This window comes from Myotis lucifugus, unplaced genomic scaffold (genome assembly GCF_000147115.1).
Source record: "Myotis lucifugus unplaced genomic scaffold, Myoluc2.0 scaffold_195, whole genome shotgun sequence".
NCBI lineage: Eukaryota > Metazoa > Chordata > Mammalia > Chiroptera > Vespertilionidae > Myotis > Myotis lucifugus.
The window spans coordinates 1,744,818-1,765,996 of record NW_005871243.1 but is presented as its reverse complement, the minus strand read 5'-3'; the positions used below and the strand labels follow the sequence as shown (position 1 = coordinate 1,765,996).

Sequence of the window (21,179 nt, the reverse complement as noted above, 5' to 3'; positions counted from 1 at the left end):
ATATATATATATATATATATATATATATGAAAATTTAAGACTTACTGAGTTTGATATGGGATTTACATGACCAAGATAATTCTAGGTAATCACTAAGGCAAGTTACTTGATATATACTAAAATCAAAATGAGCTTCAAATGTATGCAAAAAGAATTTTTAAAGCTAAACAGTTTTTTTAAATGCTGTATATTGACATTTTAAACCCTGATACTGTTAGCTGAATACTAGCCAAATTAACAATCATAGGAGGCTTTAATTGTAATTAAGTTTATTAATTGTGATCAGGTTATTTGTGATTTGTGAAAACGCTAGCAGTTTGAGGTAAAAATGTTCTCTAAATTTTTAGGGGGTGTTAAATCTAGCTAATTGCATGAATAATATGTGGAGGTAATTGAAAGGGTATTTAAATAGTGAAGACAGTTAATTGCTTTGAAATATTTTAGATGCCTCCACTTCACTATAATAACATGAAATCTATATAATAAAAGCCTAAGCGACCATTACAGTGGAAAGACCAGAACAACTGGTCGCTATGATGCGCACTGACCACCAGATGCGCACCAGATGCTCAACACAGGAGCTGCCCCCTAGTGGTCAGTGCACTCCCACAGGGGGAGCACCACTCAGCCAGTAACGGGGCTTACGGCTAACGAGCGCAGCAGCGGTGACGGGAGCCTCTCCTGCCTCCGTGGCAGCACTAAGGGAGCCGCAAGCCGAGCGATAAGGAGCAGCGAGCAGGTGGACAGTAAGGAGCAAGGGGTCCCGGACTGTGAGAGGGCTGAGGGAGCCACCCTCCCACTGTACAAATTTCATGCACCGGGCCTCTAGCTAGAAATAGCCATCTTCAATTAAAGCAGGCTGCCTAAGGGTCTCTACAGGACAAATGTGTTATTTTGTTGATCCCAGGAAGTAATAAAACTGCATTTATTTTTAAATCAACTTCACTAATTTTCATTATTTCAGACTAGCCTTGACTCTAAGTAAGCTTTACAATATTTTAATTTCTGGATTTGTGAAATATATCACTTCATTTTTACCTAGAAAATGATTTTTCATTTCTTTCTTACAATCTTTATTGATTTCAAAGAATATTCTTGGGAATTAAAAAACTAAAAGGAATATAGAATGCATAAGTACTTTTTTGGATTCTTTAACAAAATTTCAAAAGAGCAATTCTGAAACTTACAAGTAATATTTAAAGAACTAAAACTCGCTAAAATTATATAATCTTACTGATAGAAGTGATTGTTAATCTATTAAACAGAATTAATGGAAAACACCTATATTAACCCCTAGCAAAATCATATATTCATTAAACAAAAAAGCAAAAGAATTCCAGAGAAATGGTTAGTATCATGCAACATAGAAGACACACAAGACATTATTCTTCACTCACCACATGCTAACTAAGCACAGACTGATGGTTTACTCAGAAGATACCACTGCGAGGTGAAGTATACTACAAAGCCAGGGAGAAAAAAAAGCTTATTGGGTTAGTTTTAAGACTTAATATAACACATGGGTTATATGTGTATATGAGCTTTAAATGATTAAACATTCTACTTAAATTTTTCTTAAATCTCCTCAAATCAAGGAAGTATAGGCAAAGTATAAGGAATCTGTAATACCTCCCTCTTATAACACTATGTAGCTGAGATTTTTACTTGTAACTTTAATTTTAAAATTTAAACATAATTAAAAATGTACTTCCCACTTACTCAGTGGATAGAGTGTCGGTCTGTGGACTAAAGGGTCCCGGGTTCGATTCTGGTAAAGGGCACATGCCCAGGTTGCGGGCTCGATCCCTAGTGGGGGGCATGCAGGAGGCAGCTGATCAATGATTCTCTCTCATCAATGATGTTTCTCTCTTTCTCTCCCTCTCCCTTCCTCTCTGAAATCAATAAAAATATATATATTTTTTAAAACACATAAAAAAAAGGGACCCAATTTCAAACATAGTTTTAATGCAGCAACTTTCTGCAGTAAATTCTATGTCCTGTTTTAAAATGGTCATAATCCAAGATTATTAACTAGCTTCCTGATTTGCTTTAAAACAGCATCAGGAAAAAACAGGTGTTGTTTATAAAATCTGAGTCTATTCTTGGATAATGTGACCAACCTTAGAAGTACCACTTTACTTACTTATTTATATTTAATGTGAAGTTAGTAAAAAGCAGCAACATCAAAAGGAAAACTAGAAAATAATATTTGCAATACACACAACACAATAAGGTTAATATCCTATTAGAAAACTTGCAAAATATATGTATATAGATGCTCCCCTGTGTCTATGCTCGTAAGTATTGAAAAAATGGACACCAGTTAAGTGTCCATGAATAGGAAACCAGTGAATTAAATTGTAGGACATCAGCCCTGACCAGTTTGGCTCGGTGGATAGAGCATCAGCCTGTGGACTGAAGGGTCCCAGGTTCGATTCCGGTCAAGGGCATGTACCTTGGTTGCAGAAATATCCCCAGTAAGGGATGTGCAGGAGGCAGCTGATCGATGTTTCTCTCTCATCGATGTTTCTAACTCTCTATCCTTCTCTCTTCCTCCTCTCTGTAAAAAATCAATAAAATATATTTTAAAAATAAATAAATAAATAAAGTGTAGGACATCCATCTATATATATAAAAGCCTAAGCGACCTTTAGGCTTGACTGGTCGACTAGTCACTATGACATGCACTGACCACCAAGGGGCAGATGCTCAATGCAGAAGCTGCCCCCTGGTGGTCAGTGCACTCCCACAGCCAACCTTCCACGGCCCCTCCCTCCCCCTGGCTGGCCAGCCCTTCACCCCTCCCCCCCCAATAGGCCTGGATCACCAGCCAGGCCAAGGAACCCCATCCATGCATGAATTCGTGCACAGGGCCTCTAGTATAATCATAAAATCAGCCATTAAAAAGAATGAGGTAAAACTATTTGTAATGAGGTGGCATAATATAAAAATAGAGTAAGTGAAAAAAGCAAGCTGCTGCCTACTCTCATTTTTATGAAATAATTAAGTGATGAAGGAGTAATTATTAACATATTAATAAAGCTTAGAAAATCTGGGACAGTCACCACACTATAAACAACGATGGTCTTGGCATGGTGAAACAGCTGGGAGGCTGAAGATCATGAAGATTTCCCCTTCTGTGTAATGCTTCTGAATTGTTTACAATGTGTTTTGACAATGATAACTTATTACATAATTCTTTTAAAAAATCAAGAGTCAAAACTACTTTTAAGATTATAAATAAATATTTTACACATGCAGTATCTTTCACTATGCATCAATTTTATGGGTTAGAACCAGAACAAATTGCTGACCACTACAGAAAGGGAGATTTGGGATCAAGATAAACAAGAACTTTTCTAAGACACACGCAGTCTGTCTAGATAAGATGGAATGCTTTGGGAGATAATTACTTATTGGTTTAGTCCTTCTTTCTGGAGATACTCAAATATAGGCTAACCCATCACTAAGAAGAAGATCTTTTCGTGCTTCAGTGAGGAGAGAATAAAAGAGAAGAGTAGTACTGAGATCATGAAACAGGGCAAAAAGAAGTTAGGCATGGAGAATTTTGCATAACTTATGAAGTGTGTGTTAGTTCCGATTTAATCACAGCTGACTTCACACAAGGATTTCTAATAATTTCGTTATCTACATTTCCCTTGTAGGACATGTCACAAGCTCAAAAATGCTTAAATTCACGCAGCCAGTTTGGTTCAGTAGTTGAGTGTTGACCTATGAACCATGAGATCATGGTTCAATTCCCAGTTTCGGGCTCGATCCTCAGTATGGAGTGTGCATTGATGATTCTCTCTCATCACTGATATTTTTTTCTCTCTCTCCCTCTCCCTTTCTCTCTCTGAAATCAATAAAAACATATTTTTAAATGCTTAAATTCTTTCACTCAGAATTGCTGTATATTTGAAAATCAACTAAAATAGAATAAAGAATTGTAATCTGTAAAACATCATTATATAATTAATAGTTATACCAGAAAAATGTCTTTTCTATCCTTCCCATAAATAGCCCAAATTCTGGAAATTCAATATAGCATATATGGGCATCAACTTCATATATGTTATTAAATAAGACAGTTCTTTCCTTGAAAACACCCATTCACATATCTGTCCTAAATTAAACTTTCTTATTGTGGATTCACTCTCATTTTTCAGGCTACAGTATAATAAAAAAAAATTTATTTCTTTTACCACTCAAAGTTTTTGTAAATAAGACAGAATAGAATATAAGTAGATAAGACAAAGTCATCTTCTATTAATAACCTATTTTTAAAGCTTACCATTGGTCGAGCATCTTCTCTTTCCAAAATTTTCTGAGTCTGATCATCAGGAAACTTCAGTACAGTGGTTATAACTTTTGCCATGGTCTACAAGAAAAGCAAGAGATGATGACTAATAGATGTTAGAGCAGAAGTCTTGGCCCGTTCTGACATGTTCTGCTGGTGAGATTCTTAAGTGCTCTCAATGGAAGCCACGACCAAAGAAGTATGATGTGAAGGTATCAATCAAGGAAATAACAGCCAACACTAGAACTTCAATTTGAAAGGACTCCTCACAATGTCTGGCTGACATTATTTTAAGAAGATGCAATTACAATAGCATGAAGCTATATAGTTTTAATGCTCTTGGCCCTTTGTCTTATTAACATACAACTTTATTACTCATTCATTTTATGAGGCTTTTTATTTGTAGAAATCTATCTAGTAAGTGATGTATTGTCAATACATATGCTCTAAATAATCAGAATTAGATACTCCCAAGTTCAGCTTTAACTAAATCACATCATATATCTCATAAACATGGGCTACTGCATGAACATGAACATGCTTAGTAGGTATTTTAAAACATGCAGCACATCAACCTAATAGAAATACAAATTACATTTTAAATAAACACAAGATGTTTTGTTTGGTAGAAAACATGACGAATCAAACAGTACACATGGTGGCTTGCAAAACAAGATAATAAATTGTGCAGATCTAAATAAATATACCGTAAGTCAGACTGTCACCCATAAGCTCGTGGAAAATTCTCCTCAAAGGCTGAAATTCCCTATTTTGTATCAAGATGAGATGTTTTGAGGGAGACAGAGAGGAAAGAAGATACCACTTATGAAATAAGTAGGACAACAAGTTTAGACCTTACATACAGATTCAGGTGCTAGGGCTCTCCTGAGGATTCCTACAGAGAAGGGGAGGATCACCCAGAGAACTGACTCTAACATTCCTTGTTCACTGCTACACAGACTAAGTGTGTGTGTGTTGGGGGGGGGGGGGAGAGAGACAGGGGGAGGTTGGGGGTGGAGGAGATAGACTAGATTTCACTGAGGAAAAGATGACGTAATGGAATTAACCAAAAATTTTGGAAACTCACATCATTACAAAAAAAGTATAATTATTTCCAGGAAGGAAAGAAACTAACATTTTAAAACTTCCTATTATGTGCTAAAGCCTAGGCAAGGCACTTTACATATTTCTAATACTTATTTCAACTAAGAGATCAACTAATAACACAAACCCCAACACAGCAACATTTTAGTTTCAGCTGCCTCCTTTCTTTTTATTTTGCCTCTGCCATTTTGATGATAAAAAAAAAAATACCACTTCAAACACCTTAGTTCTTGGAGAATTCCAAAGGCATTTTACAAAAATCCTCATCCTTTAAATTATATTGGTAAACTGAAGTCTAGAAACGAAGCATAAATGTGGCAGGAAATGGCAAGAGAAATATTAAGTAGTAACTATTTTAATATTCTTTTTATTAACACTCTGAAGCAATTTTAAATGTTTTCTGGTATATTAACTATGAAGGCTGTTTTTAAGAAATAATAAAAATTTTAAATTCAGGAATTACAGTTACAAGAATTTCTTTAATTTCAATAGCTTATGAAGTTCAAAGTACCCAAAAGTCCATTTATATTCATTATGAAACCACATATACAAGGATACACAAGCATGTCTGTCAAAAAAATAAAAAAGCTTTCGCTAGTGTGTCTTCACATTTCTAAGTATTGGGAAATGGGAAATCCACCTCTAAATTTGTCAGCAATTTCCTCAGAATTTGCAGCTGATCACCCAATAAAGGCTTCAAGCTCTTCCCTTCAAGCCAGAAAACACTCCTGGAGAAGCCCACCTCTCTGCCATACCTCAGGAAAGAAGCCCGACTATCTACTCTCTGTACAGTATCCTCAGGCCTGGGAGTAAAGTTCAAATGAGCCACCTGGTTTGGAAGTGGCCTCTAGCCAGGTTTGCTTTAGGGAGGACTCCAATAAAAGTTACAATGAGAAACAATTTCTATTGAAAAGGAGAACAGGTTGAATTTTAGTATCAATAGTAGCACAAAGGATCAAACCCAAGAAAAAGAAAGTGTAACAACAGAAGAAAGAGGGAGCATACTTAACTTCATACTATAAGAAAGTGTGTCTTACATGTGGTCTTAAAAAAATCACCTGCCTCATGAAATCAGAGACACTGTGTGCAATGGCAGATGAAGAAACAAGAAGGGTGACAGACATGAAACAACTGCAGGTGAAAATCAAATTGCAGAGGCCACTGCAATAAACCAGAGGTTCTCCTGGTTTATTCTAAAGCCATAATCTGGTCTCCATTTCAAATTCTTTATTAATGTGTAAAAATTAGAAAAATGGGCCAAAAAGATGTCTAAAACAACTTTGATCTTGTCAACCCCTACTCAAAAATTTCCAGGGCTACCCCCAATACCTCCAGGTAAAATCTGAAAGCATTCCAGGCCCTCCACACTGGGCAGCCTTAAGCAGATCACTTCCACCTCACAGATCCAGTGTTTTAGTTGGACCAGACTACATGTTTGCCAAAACCCACCCTCAATTTCCTGCCTTGGACATCCTGTCTAGATTTTCCCTCCTCTCTGAGCTCATCTATCAAAATCTAAGCCACCGTTTAAAGCCCAGTAGGCACACCTGCTTCTCCATGACATTTTCCTTGGCCTTCCGACACTGTGCTTATCTCATTCTGCATTACATTATGCTTCACTGAGAACAGCTCCCCTTTCCTAGGACTGACGGTCCCTGACTTATAATGATTCGACCTAAATTTTTCAACTTTATGATGGTGCAAAAGCAACATGCATAATAACATCAAATATTCAACACTTTATTATAAAATAGACTTTGTGTTAGATGATTCTGCCCAACTGTAGGCTAATGTAAATGCTCTGAGCATGTTGCTATGATATTCAGTAGGTTAGGTGTCTTAAATGCATTTTAGACATGATATTTTTGACTTGTGACAGTTTATCAGGAAGTAACCATAAGTCAAGGAGCATCTGTATATGGTAACCTCCTTAAAGTTAGGGATGTCATCAAATTTCACCTCCCTATCCATCCTGGCGATAAACAAAGGGCTGCAGGTAGTAATGCTGAATAAATATTCAGTAAAGTAAGTCGAAAATCTACTACCAATTTTCAATATTTACCTCTAAAATGTGAATGCAGAATGATAGACTACTCAGCACTTTTAGTGACTAAAAAAATGCCCTGCATGATGAAGATGAAGGGTAGAGAGAGCACTCCTCGATAGGGATTCCCAGCCAGGTACTAGATGGGGCAGACCATCCCTTTCAGCTGTCTCCCAAGTCACAATCTACAACTACCTGCAAAGCCCTGAAAACACAAGCTTAGACATGGCTGAACTGGCCCTGCCCCAGAATATGCCTTATGTCTGTGCTGGGTCTTCCTTCAGGACTTAAACGCTGTAGAGATTTCATCCCACATATATCCGCAACCTCTAAAAGAAACAGGCTGGGCCGTCAGTCTCTTCATTGCACAGACCAAGAAAGGTTAAATAGTTTATTTAGCCACAACACTGGGATCATAGTTTTAAATTCACAAATGAACCGAAGTTGCTAAAGTTCTGAGAAGCTTTTTGTAAAAAAACATGCCTTTCCCCTTTCCCTGCAATAATAACAAGACAACATGAACTGTCTACCTCACCTCAAACACAGGCTACTATCCAATAAAGACGTAATAAGAGAAAGTGATATTTCATTAGCTTTGTTTTAATAAGGAGAAAATTGGTTTTAGCTACCCTTTGAATTAAAAAAAAAGTCTTAGGAAACAAAGACACTGAATCACTATGAATTAATATATACCTCCAGTAATACATTTCAGACTCACACTAGTTATTATTTTAATTTGAAACTATTTGATACAATGAAATGAGATTTCTATAGGTATCAAGGACTCAGAGGACTTCCAGCCCTATAACTCCTAGTGTTTAGCTGAATCTACAATCCATAAATTCATAATATTCTTTTAAGAGTTTTTTTTTATGCCCTTACATTTCAGGTTTTTAAATATATTTCAAATCAATCCCTAAACTGGCTTAGCAACCTATGACTCAGTAAACCCCACAGACCTATAAATTAAAACACTGATTGCTTCTAAGAATAGCAAACTCATTGTTCCATTCTCGGCCAAGGTATATAGACAATGTAAAAGTTCATGTAAGTAAAAACTTGAAACAATATCAGAAAAATAAATTGCTTTAAATGGAAAATTTTGTTTGAGAAAAGACTCATAAATTTTCCTAAATGCATTCAATTCAAGATATATTTACCAAAAGTCCAATATAAGGTTATTTTAAATGCATTATAGAGGAAATAAATATGCTCAAAGACCTTACAATAAATTTAACATTCTAAAAAACAAATTAGTCAAGCATTATTACTCATATGATGTGGTAATTTTTAAATGATCAATATTCCTTATATGAAGGAATGATTTTTTTACAGTGATTAATGTAAAATATCCCTAAGCAGTCATTCTTAATTATGATCATTTCCAATACTTCCACACTATCCTTAAGTCACCCTGAAAATGAAATCTTGTTATTCTAACTTTAAGATCCTAAGTCAAAAATAAAAATAGCCACATGCTTCACAAAGTATTAAGTTAATGAAATCTTAATTTTTAGTGTTTAACATCATCCAACAGTATTTTTTAAATTAATATCTTATCAATGTAAGAAATATAAGCAAAATCTGCCAATTAACTTCTGTAAATTAAGAGCAATAACACAGGTACCTGTCACCCACTATTAGCATGAATGGTCTGTTAATAGTAAACATATGGAATTAATATGTATATTAAAAATGTATTTACTTTTAAATTAAACCACATGCCAAATATGATTTATACCTTAGTCTCTCGACCCATCATATACTCAAAAAGCACTTTTCGCAAATACTCAAACTCAGTAGGTTCTCCAAAGAGTGAGACATCAGTACGGTACAAATTGCCACCTGTCAAATAAAAAACAGGTCAAATTGTAAAGACAAAACCAGACAAACTTAGAAAACAGACAAACTAAAAAAAAAACAAAAAACCCACACACAATTGAAGAGATGAACATTCTTGTATTAATTATATTCTTGTATTAATTATATTGTATTGCATGGTATTGTATTGTGTATACATGAAGCATTCCAATTGGTATTATTCCCTTGTAAGATAAAACAAAAATTATTATAGCAACCTTATTTCTCACATTTTTTCTCTTCCATCTCCTCCTCCTCTTTCTTTTGGTATGAAAATTTTAAAAGACTATACAAAAATTTTTTAAACCTGAAGTATTATGTGTTGGCTTCAGATATTCTACAATGATGATTAAAATTTAAAATTAACAATCACTTTTATTTTATTAAGAGTTTAGTATCTAAGAATAGTATTCTAGTTTTCCTAGTATTCCAAACCAAAAAGCACTAAGTTTAAATCAAGTTTTCAAAACTGTTTTGAAACACAGGATAAATAAAATAACTTAAGAATGCATGAAACATTAATGCCATTATAATGATTTTCAAATATTTTGATTCAACATCTTAAAGACTGCCATAAAAAGTTATAGTTCATTTGTTAAGCTCTATTTCAATCTAAAAGTAAAGAATAGATATAGTTCAGACATATGAAATCATACTATGACAAACTTTAATCTGATAAATTCATAATTATGCATTATGTAAAGTCTATACTTGCATCAACTTCCAGTAGTATGGCACACTAGATAGTCTGAAAGGCACTCTGCTACAAGGAACATCTAAATGCTGTATGAAAACATTCTAAGGTCATAGGAAATCCCTACAGGGATAGAGGAACACAGGAAAATAAAACCACAGAATTAATGGGAAGGCAAATGGGAATGTGGGGATGCCTGGAGAGTAAAAGCCCATGTTAAGAGCTTTATCAAGAAGCCAGAGACTAGGAAAAATGTCCTTATGCTGTAATATAGTAACAGTCATGCCCTTGAGAAAGAACAAAGAGATAGGAGATTACAGAGCAGCGCAAGGCGCCTCAGAGGAACGGCAATGTTCCAGATGGCAGCTTCCTATGTGTTAACTAGTCTTCCTACTTGATATTTACATCACATGGATGTGTATGTTTGGAATACTTCATTTTTTAAATTAAATTTATGGGGGTGACATTGGTTAATAGGATCATATAGGATTCAAGTGTACATTTCTATGACAGAAGATCTGTATACTGCACTGTGTACCAACCACCCAAAGTCAAACCATCTTCCATCACTATATATTAGGCCCCTCCCCTCCCCACCTCCCCTTCATTTTTAAAAAGTATATATTTTTAGAAGACCCAATTCACTCAAACCACACTTTACCCAAGAACTAAATAATAATACACTATTTTCTCTTCAAAAAATAATGTGTTTCATCCTTCTAGATCAGTGATTTTCAACCTTTTTCATCTCATGGCATACATAAACTAATTCCTAAAATTCTGCAGCACAGAATTTTTGCCTATCTGACCAAAAAAAAAAAGTATAATTTTGATTCATTCACACTGGACAGCTATTGTTGTGTTGGCTGTTGTCATTTTTTTTATTCGACAGACTAAGGGAAAAGAGGTAAGTGCTCCTGACAAAATAGTCAGGTACTGCATGTTTTAAAAATTCTTGCAGCACATGGGTTGAAAATTGCTGCTCTAGATCAACAAAATGTAAGAGTTTACAATGTTTTTCACTTTTCAGAAAAGAACTGATTTTATTGTTTTAAACATCAAATTACTTATTTATAGCTATTTTCCTGGAGAAGCAATTAATACTTTTCCTGCATGGTGGGTGCTCATTTTGCTCTTAACTCTTCAAAGACCCAGCATGGTGAACAGATGAATGTGCATATTCAACCAGACCACCTGGGTTGTTGAGAGGATTAAATGAGTTGACACATAAAACCTATCTTATAACAGTGCTTGGCACTTAGTGTTATACCTATATGTGTTGGTTACTAAACAAACTATGTATGATCATTTTATAACTTAAACTGAGAAAAAAAATTATGTATGAAATCCTTAAGTTGAAACTACCAAAGAGAAGCTGTCCTGTTTCTCTGCACTGCTGAGCATTGACTCAGCAACTCTATGCTGAAAATCACATATGCTGACTTAGCTGTAGCAACTAATCTTTGTAGCAGGAGTCTTCTCTACAATGAGCCATAGGAAACTTCCAAACTGGTTTTCCCTTGTTTTTAAAAAGCATTTTAGAAAGAATCCAAAGCAAGTAGTTATTTAATTTAATTAAAAATTGTGTTGTATCTCCTTAAATCCTGATTTAAAATTTAGTAATTACATCTTTACTGTAATAGTAAAAAACAGAAGCATGTAAAATATGTAACTGTGTATGCCTGCATGTAGTGGATTACATAAATGTTTGCACACGTACAGAAGAGTCTGGAAAAATATACATCAATTGTCAACTAGGTCCATTTGGAGAATGGAGAATAAAGTAGGAACTTGCAGTTTTACTTATACTACACTGAATTTGAATTTTTAAACAAGTATGCATTAATTTTGTTTTAGACTGTGCTATTCTTTCCTTAAAACCAGCTGTTATTGGTGAATCACAAAAGTAAATATATTCGTTGTAAAAAATTAGATTGGCAAAGACAAAAATAAAAATTATCCATAAATATACCAACAACATGGTAACATCATATGAGAGAGATCATTCTTACCTTTGTAAGGTGTCCCCACAGTTGTTGCATATACGTTCTTTTCATATTTCTTCAAACGGTCTTCTAAATTGTGAATCTAAAAATAACAAATATTTTAATCACATCATGAAATTCACATGGAAACCATATGTAAATAAATACATAAATAAGACTGCTGTAGCCACTAGATTGTTTTTATCCCAAAAACAGAATATAGAGAGATAAAATACAAATGGTTTCTTAGATATGACACCAAAAGCACAGACAACAAATATATATATATATATTTGGACTTGAACAAAAGTAAAACTTTTGTGCCTCAAAGAACCTTATCAAGAAAGGGAAAAGACATTCTACAGAATGGGAGAAAATATTTGCAAATCATGTATCTGATAAGGGACTTGTATCCAGAATATATAAAGAAAACTTAAAACTCAACAACAACAACAAAAATAACCCAACTAAAAAATGAGCTAAGGACTTGAATACACTTTGCGCTAAAGAAGATACACAGCAGATGATAAGATACTCAACACTATTAGAAAAATGCCAATTTTTTTGTTGTTGATGTTAAGCTTCACCTGAAGATAATTTTTCCATTGATTTTTAGAGAGGGAGGGAGAGGGACAGAGAGAAGAGAGAGAAACACCGATATGAGAGAGACATATTGATTGGCTGCCTTCCGCAGGGGCCCTGGTGGGGGCTCAGGGATGAAACCTGCAACCCTTCAGTGCATGGGCTGACACTCTAACCATTGAGCACATCAGCCTGGGCAGGAAAATGCCAATTAAAACCATAATGAGATACCACTTCATACTAGGAGGGCTATAATAAAAAAACTGGTTGTGAGAATGTGGAGAAATTAGAGTCCTTATACTTTATTGGTGGGAAAGTAAAATAGTTTGGTGGTTCCTCAAAAAGTTAAACCATATGATCTAGCAATTCCACTCCTGAGAATATACCCCAAAGAATGGGAACAGGTGTTCAAATAAAAATTGTACACAATGTTTCTAGTAGCAATATTCACAACAGCCAAAAGGTAAAACCACCCAAATATCCATCAACTGATGAATGGATAAAGAAAATGTGGTATATTTATACAAAAGAATATTACTCAGCCATAAAAAGGAATGTAGTACTGATACATGCTACAACATGGATGAATCTTAAAAACATCACGCTAACTGAAAGAAGCCCGATAAAAAAGACCATGTATTATATGATTTTATTTATAGTAAATAGTCAGAACAGGCAAACCCATAGACCCAGAAAGCAGATTAGAGGTTGCCGGGGGCTGAGGGAGAAGGTACTGAAGAGTGACTGCTCAATGGATAAGGGGCTTCTTTTTGGGGTGATAAAATGAATGGTGTTGTGAATGAACTAAATGTCAATGAATTGTGTGCTTTTAAAAATGGTTCAAGTGGCCCTGGTCAGTTTTTCTCAGTTAGAGCGTCAGCCCTTGGACCGAAGGGTTGTGGATTCAATTCCCGGTCAAGGGCACATATATCCGTCAGTTCCCCACACCTTGTTGGGGCAAGTGCGGGAGGCAACCTTCGATGTGTCTCTCTCACATTGATGTTTGTCTCTCCCCCACCCCCCCACCCCCCATTCTCCCATCTCTCTCTCCCCCACCTCCTTCCTTTCCACTCTCTAGAAGTCAACGGAAAAAATATCCTCAGGTCAGGACTTAAAAAAAATGGTTCAAATGGTCAATTCTGTTATATGTATTTCATCACTATAAAAATAACTAATATAAAAACTGCTATGTTAGGACAGTTTGAAGATGTGAGGATGGTAAAGAAGAGACATTTAAAGCAATAAACTTGAGAATAGATGAGAAAAGTTACAGCACTAAGAACTAGAAAAAAATAAAGTAAAACTGGAACTTAGTCCTCAAATAGTGTTGTTTCATTCAACTTCTTGTTACAGCATTGATGAGGGGGAAAATTCAATTCCCAGCGGGGCCCATTGTCTGTGTGAAGTTTACATATTCTCTCCATGTCTGTGTGGGTTTTCTACGGGTACTTAGGTTTCCTCCCACATCCCAAAGATGTGCACAGTAGGAATGTCTACATTGTCCCAGTCTGAGTGAGGATGGGTGTGGGTGTGAGTGTGTCCTGTGATGGAAGGGCATGCTGTCCAGGTTAGTTCCCACATTGGACAGGCCCCAGCCACCCACGACCGTGAACTGGAATAAGAGGGTTGGAAAAGGATTTTATTTGTTTTTATTAATCTACCTTAAATATATGTATAGCTCACATTTATTTCAATTTTCACTATTCGAAGTATTTTGGGTCTTTAGAAGTTTGGTAATATTTTTGTGATCAGAAATATGCCACAGCAACTTAACTCTTATTTAATCAGCCTATGGTAAAACTGGTTTCACTAAATGTCGTTTTGCTTAAAGTTGCACGAGAACCCATTGAAAATGTTAAGTGATGACTTACTGTACCTATCTTTATAAATTTAAAAATGTATATTATGAAAATTTTCAAACATATTCAATACAGAAAGCATAGTACAATTAATGCCCATATATCCATCCATCACCTAGTTCCAATAATTATCAAGATTTTTATATGTTTGATTTTTAAGAAAACTGGAATATCCTTAGAGATTTAGCTTTCAAACTTGGCTGCTGACCTGACTCACTATTCCTCCAGTTTGGAAAAAGACCCCTAAAGATCATGCACCACAGATACACATATAGTGGTGTTTCTATGTTCTGTGCATCCTTCTAGGTGTACACACATGGTCCTATTTAACTCAAATTACTGGATAACATGTGGGCAAATCATAGTAAGTCAAGATAATCTAGCTACTAGAAAAAAGTAATAAAGATTGATGTTAGTATGTTTTCCCTCTGATAAAAGCAAAAATAACTTTTTCAGAACTTAAGTTATTACAAATTAAACAAACACAAATTTGTATCCAAAATGTTAAGCATTAGAAATAAGATGCAAATGTTCTTGTTTAAGTATATATAATCATGAATTTAGAGAAATATCCTCTATAAATGTAAAACAAAATTGCAAAGCCAACTATTAAATCAGTTCTTTTTTAATTAGTTAAAAGAGATCCAAGTACATGCTAACATAAATTAAGGAAGGTAGTTCAAATAAAAGGCACCAATTAGACCTGTACCTGTTCTCTGAACTCCTGCTCTTTCAACTTTGAGTCACTGATCAGACTAGTCTTCTGTGCTAGTTGTGTCTGAAAGAACAAAAAAATCATATATGAAATATGTATGGGTTTCATCACTGTCTAGACACTTTTTGGTACTGCTTGGGAATTTTAAAAAATTAAAAATAGTCTCTTCATGTTTTCACTTAAAACACAGAATGCTCCTGAAAATGCACTACCTTCAGTGAAATTCAATGAAGATTTAGTCTTACCTGTAGCTCCAATATTGTTGCCTGAAAATGGAAAAGAAAAAATGAATGTATACAATGACATTTTTTAAGAAACAATAAAATAGAGTAATATGAAATTACAAGGAAAAAAGAATTCAGTGTTCTAGGCTTAAGAGAGTGGTCAGATTTTAATGAGATGACCTTATATATTTACTTTTAAACCTGGTCTATTTTGCTATACAAATTATTATATTGTGAATATACACAAACATTGGTAAACACAAGAAAAAAAACTGAAAGGCCACTCACAGAACTTCTAACAATGATTATTACTTGGCAGGGGAGGTGTATTATCTGACTCTTTAACAACAAGAATATATTCACGTATTTGTTTATATAATTTGTAAAAATTAAACATATTAACATCTATTTAAAGCATATAGGCCCTTTAAGGAAACATCTAAACGACTATTGATGGGAATCCACTCTGAGCTATAATCACAAATTATTTTTCTTTGAACTCAATACTCATATGCAATTCAAGATATCATAGAAACAACAAAAGATGCTTGAGAAGGAAGAGGATAAAAATTTATGAAGAATAAAATAAAAAAAGGTGTTTCTTAAGAGTAGGAATAAAAATTAAGGCTATTTTATCTCCTTTCTTATGACACAAGGTAAAGGACTCAGAAAACCTGAATATTAATCTCATAATCTTTCCATATTCTATGGCATCCCAACACAAATCAAACTGTCACTATATGTAACATGAATACTTATTTTGATACCAAGGAAAAGAACATGTATTCTTCTCATAGGAAGTAATATTTTATAGTACCTGGTTTATTCACATCATGATCAAGTAGGGGAAAAAAAACAAAACTAAAACAACTTAGTAGCTATTAAAGAAACAGAGAAAAGCCCATTCAGCTTGCTCAGTGCGAATAAATAAGATACAGGTATCAAATGGCTCAGAATAGCAAAGCCCTTTGATCCAGGCTTCTTCCTTCCAGTTTAAGAAGGTTATCCATGTAAATGGTGTCTGGAACATTGTTACCTGGTAACTAACATTCTGTAATGAATTCTCTGTAACTCTCAATGATGAACACATCAACAGTGCCCACCTACTTTCTCAAGGCCCTCATGACAGTGCTATGAAAAGACCACACTGGATGAGTGAGAATATTTTCGGAAGTAGAACGGTATACTGACAGGATTCTCAAACTCAAGCCCACATGCCCTGTGAGTGTACACTTATTGGGGTGCACAGTGGGACAGGAAGCCACAGGGTAAATATGGCTCATCTTTCATAGATCAACTTAACTTAAAAACAGGGATTGCCCAGCCAGAGTGGCTCAGTTGGTTGACCATCGTCCGGTAAACCAAAAGGTTGCAGGTTCGATTCCTGGTCAGGGCACATGCCTGGGTTGTGGGCTCAATCTCACGGTCAGGGCATGTGCATGAGACAGCGGATCGATGTTTCTCTCTTTCCTTCTCCCTTCCTCTCTCTAAGCATGTCCTCGAGAGAGGTTTAAAAAAAAAAGATTGGAATTATAAAATGCCTTGATACACAGTACCAGATCTCTTTGAATTCAGTCCAATATTTCAAAATAATCCTATTACATTTTTATCTGACCCAATAACCAAGGAGAAAAATAGAAATTGTTTTGCTTTTTTTTTTTTTTTTGGTGGAACTCACCCAAGGATTTGTTTTTATTGATACTTAGAGAGAGAAACAGAAACATCAATGTGAGAAAGAAACAGCAATCAGTTGCCTCCCATACATACCCCAATGGGTATGTGCCCTGACTGGAAACTGAACCTGACATCTTTTTGGTGTACCAGAAGATACTCCAAACAACAGAGACACCCAACCAGGGCAAGAATTGTTTTTCTTAGAGGTATATAACTAAAAAAAAGTTCTAAGTGACTACAAAGCTATATTATAGAGTAGCATTAAAATTCACATGAATTTTTAACACAAAAATATAAACACTTAAAATTATCACACTTTCTATAGAGCATTTTACCTATGCCTCTGGACTGTGCGGTTCACTTTCCTCTGCTGTTTTTTCCACGGAACCGGCTGAGAAGTATTAGTATAACCAAAATGGCTAGGCTTTAAAGTCTGGCAGGTTGAGTTTAAATTCCCAATACAACATTGTGTGAGCTTGGACATTTTATTTAACCCCCTTGAGTCTTAGTTTCACTGTCTATAAAATAAAGGCCAGGTTTTTGTTAGGATTAAAGGAGGTAGGTATGTGTGTTAGGAAGGGAGTCCAAAACTGGAAATGACATTTTCAAGAAACGTATGACGCAAAGCCCTGTTCCACTCACTTTATCATTGCCAGGGTTTTCTTCCTGCTGCAGCCTTTGCTGGTATTTCTCCTGCAGCTCCTCAAGTTGAGTCTGCAGGTCCATTACTTTTGCAGTCATTTCTTCTTCACGAGCCTTTAGAATTAAAAAATGTGTTGATAAACATTAAAAAGAACACAGAGAGACAACACGGTATAGAGAAAACTACCTCTGTAGGAAAAAACAAAAACAAAAAACACCTAAACATTTTTTGAGTCACATCTGTGCTAAAAGAACATTTGAAATTGCAATATTGATCAAATTTAAGTAATGACAACAGGACAAATGTCTGTTAAATAAGAATCTAAACAGGAAAAACAACCATAAATAGGTTTCTGACTTAACAGATGCTGACTTGCCAGAACCAAGTAACAGTCTCAAAAACGAACAAAACCAGATAGGCCCCATGGCACAAAATAAGGCAATGAACCACCATGGGATACATGGAAAATCTAATTTTAAATACCACTTGTCATGAACTTAGACCACCTGAAAAAGAACGAACCCCTTCTCTCAATGGAAGCAAAGTAGGGAATCTCCTTTAACATCTCCCCAGAGGCACACTTTAACCTAGTCACCATCCCTAAAATGCTTGGATTTCTGTTTTTATTCTGCCATTGCATATCCTGTGTGGATGTCTTTGTCAATGTGGCTTAGCCTTGTTTGAAAGGATCATCTCTTAGCTACTTAATCAGTTAGGCCCAGACTTTAATATGACAGTTAGCTATGGCTGACATTTCTTTTGAGTTATGGGATACCAATCTAAAGCAAGTCCACTAAGAATTACAAAATAATCCTTACTGTGTTCTTTCTAACTTAAGAAACAGTTCTGTATATTTCCTTTGTAAAAGCTTTCTAGTCTTCTTGAAGGACAAAAAGAACAGTATTGCTTGCTTGGAAATAAAAACAAGAAAAACTAGTTGGACTGAATATTTATGCACATAAATGGAAATTATGTTTTAAAGACTAGTTATTATGCCAAAGCCAAATCACTAAAATACAATCACTGTCAAAAAGAAACCCAGTTTGTAGCCAATGCAGCTTTAGGAGCTACTTCCTCCCAGTGAAATTGCTCTGAGGTTGGGACTAAGCCATTAGGTAAGCTCCTTTACTGGGGCTTCTCAACCCCTCCTTTGAGAGGTCACCACCTCTCTTCCCAAATAAACTCTTCCCTGCCCTACTATGTGCCATCTCCTTCAAATTTACCCAGTGTCTAGTATGAGCCAAGCATTTGGCTAGGTCCTCAAGACTAGAGATGATAATAAAATCCCTGCCCACAAGATACTTATAGTCTAGGGGAGAGGACTGATACATTTAATTCCATTTAAGGGGCTTACAAAAAAAACTATGTGAAAAGTATATTTTATGCAGGAAAGCATATTTTATGCAGAAAAGTATACATTATGCAGAAAAATATATTTTAAAAAGCTAACCTTAGGTGGGAAAGAAAAAATAAGAATGTTTCAGTTTGCATAATGAAACACTAGAATATTACTCAAGAAACTAATGGTTATCTGTGGAGGAAGAAGGGGCACAGGACATGGAAAACAGAGAACAGGAATAGGAACAATTTTCATTATAGACCATTCTCCAACTTTACTGTTTTATATTATTTTTATCTTTTTGATTTTTCTGAATACATTCCATTCAAAAAAAATTTTCTAAGTGAAACAATTTTTAAGCTTTTTTGAAAAGTAAAAAGAGAGATGGTAACAGCTGCAATAATGCATGAAGTCTGGGAGCATGCTCTTTAGGCACACAGAAAAGCATAAACATTAGCTTGAAATATGAACAAACTAATGCCCAGTGTGGATGGAACACAGACTGAACTGGAGGAGGTATCACTGGAACAATGGGAAGCCAAAGGAGGCATTTAGGAGGGAAGTGATATGCTCACATGTTTGTTTCAAGATAGAAAATAATGCTGACAGGAAGAGATGAATACCTTGGGGGGAAAAAGATCAGCAGCAAGATCAGGTGGGACATTAATACAGCAGAACAGACCATATGAAAGATGGCAGCCCAGATCGAGGCAGTAGCCATGGACTTAAGAGGAGAGGAACACGAAATGTAACTCAATGAAAAAATCCATCCTAAGAGCCTGCATATGTTGAATACTGTGCTGGAGACACACAACTAAAGGGAGACAGAGTATTTCTTTGCCTAGTAAGTCAGAGAACATAAGCAGATTTCATCTCCTAAAGGTGTATGAAAATATACATATAGGTGAGGGGCTGAGGAAGGAAGGTAGAAGGTGTGACTCAAGGATGACAGAAGTTCCTAGTTCCTTCACATGGGAGAAGGAATGCTAAGAATGCTTCTAGATAGTAAAGGCAGGAAAATGAAAATGTTTCTGTGCTCCATTTTGCTATTAACAACATCACAGAATTATTTTCATGATGGCAAAAATATAGCATTTTATAATGTCATCATTAAGACTAATCATCAATCTGGATAACAGCTTGGGGCGGGGGTGGGGGGGGTGGGGGGGGAAAGCACTACATAATACATACAAATCCCATATAAAACTCCAATTCCAGAAATTTCTAAATGGGAACAATGATAACAGAGTATTTCTCAGAATCAAAGCAATATGGTGTTTGCTGAGAATTATTAATATTCTCTTCTAGTAATGTTTACATTTTTACAAAGAAATTCTTCAAGACAGAGTATGTAGTTGGGGCGTTTAGATGAGGACTACCTGTTTAATCTCAAAGTCAACCCTAGACCTTGCAGTTGAAAGTCTGGGGCCACACTGTCCAACACAGTAGCTACTAGATACCTTAGAACTGTGGCCAAGGGCACCTGAAATGTGGCTAGTCCAAACTGAGGTGGGCAGTAAATATGAAAACATATTGATATCAAAATTTAATTCATATGTAATTTTTATACTGATTACATGTTGACAAGATAACATTTTTTATATAATTAGTTAATTAAAATATTAAAATTAAATTCATCTGCTTATTTTTTTAATGTAGCTACTAAAAACGTCTAATTACATATGTGGCTCACATGTGTGGCTTGCATTATATTTCCAATGGACAGTGCTGGTCTAAGACACAGGAAGGGGCTTGGGGGAGAGTGAACCCAATTCCTTTGCCACCCTCCACTTCCTGTCCACTTGCTTTGCTACTCTAAACCCTAAGCTTGAAGGACCATTCCCTTAATTTTCTGTAGTAAAGAGCAGATTTTCAAGGATTAACCATACCAAAGGCTAACTTCTCTCCCTGCTCCCTCACCCATCATCCCTCTACCTACACATTTGTTATGACCTAAGAAAATCTACCATCTACCACCCCACACATTTAGAAACAGAGAAGTTCACAAAAGGGAACTCTATAGATGTGGTACAGTTTGCCCCCTGCAAAGTGCTCTATGGAAGTATAAGAAAATGTGAAATTATTCAAATCTTTTCATAATGAGATCTAAAGCTCAAAAAGTATAAAAAGGTGGCATTTATATGCATGTGTCATAC

The 21,179-nt window shown here is 35.4% G+C and overlaps 1 protein-coding gene across 19 annotated transcripts in view; it reads right to left on the bottom strand.

Moving 5' to 3' along the window:
- GOLGA4 (golgin A4) overlaps positions 1 to 21,179 on the bottom strand; it is an 83,751-nt gene that overhangs the window by 9,477 nt on the left and 53,095 nt on the right. For 12 of the 19 annotated variants that reach the window (XR_002831252.1, XR_002831253.1, XM_023760880.1 and 9 more), the window contains 7 exons: positions 17,684 to 17,797; positions 15,389 to 15,409; positions 15,138 to 15,206; positions 12,015 to 12,090; positions 9,190 to 9,293; positions 4,295 to 4,381; positions 1,398 to 1,460 (listed from right to left, as the gene is read on the bottom strand). Coding sequence is in view for 13 of the 19 variants with exons in the window: in XM_023760880.1 (XP_023616648.1) it covers positions 1,431 to 1,460; positions 4,295 to 4,381; positions 9,190 to 9,293; positions 12,015 to 12,090; positions 15,138 to 15,206; positions 15,389 to 15,409; positions 17,684 to 17,797 (501 nt within the window). In the remaining 6 variants the exon portion in view is untranslated. Of the gene's footprint in view, positions 1 to 1,397; positions 1,461 to 4,294; positions 4,382 to 9,189; positions 9,294 to 10,025; positions 10,126 to 12,014; positions 12,091 to 15,137; positions 15,207 to 15,388; positions 15,410 to 17,682; positions 17,798 to 21,179 lie in introns of those variants that run through there. The other 7 variants (XR_002831256.1, XR_002831255.1, XM_023760876.1 and 4 more) reach the window with 4 other exon arrangements.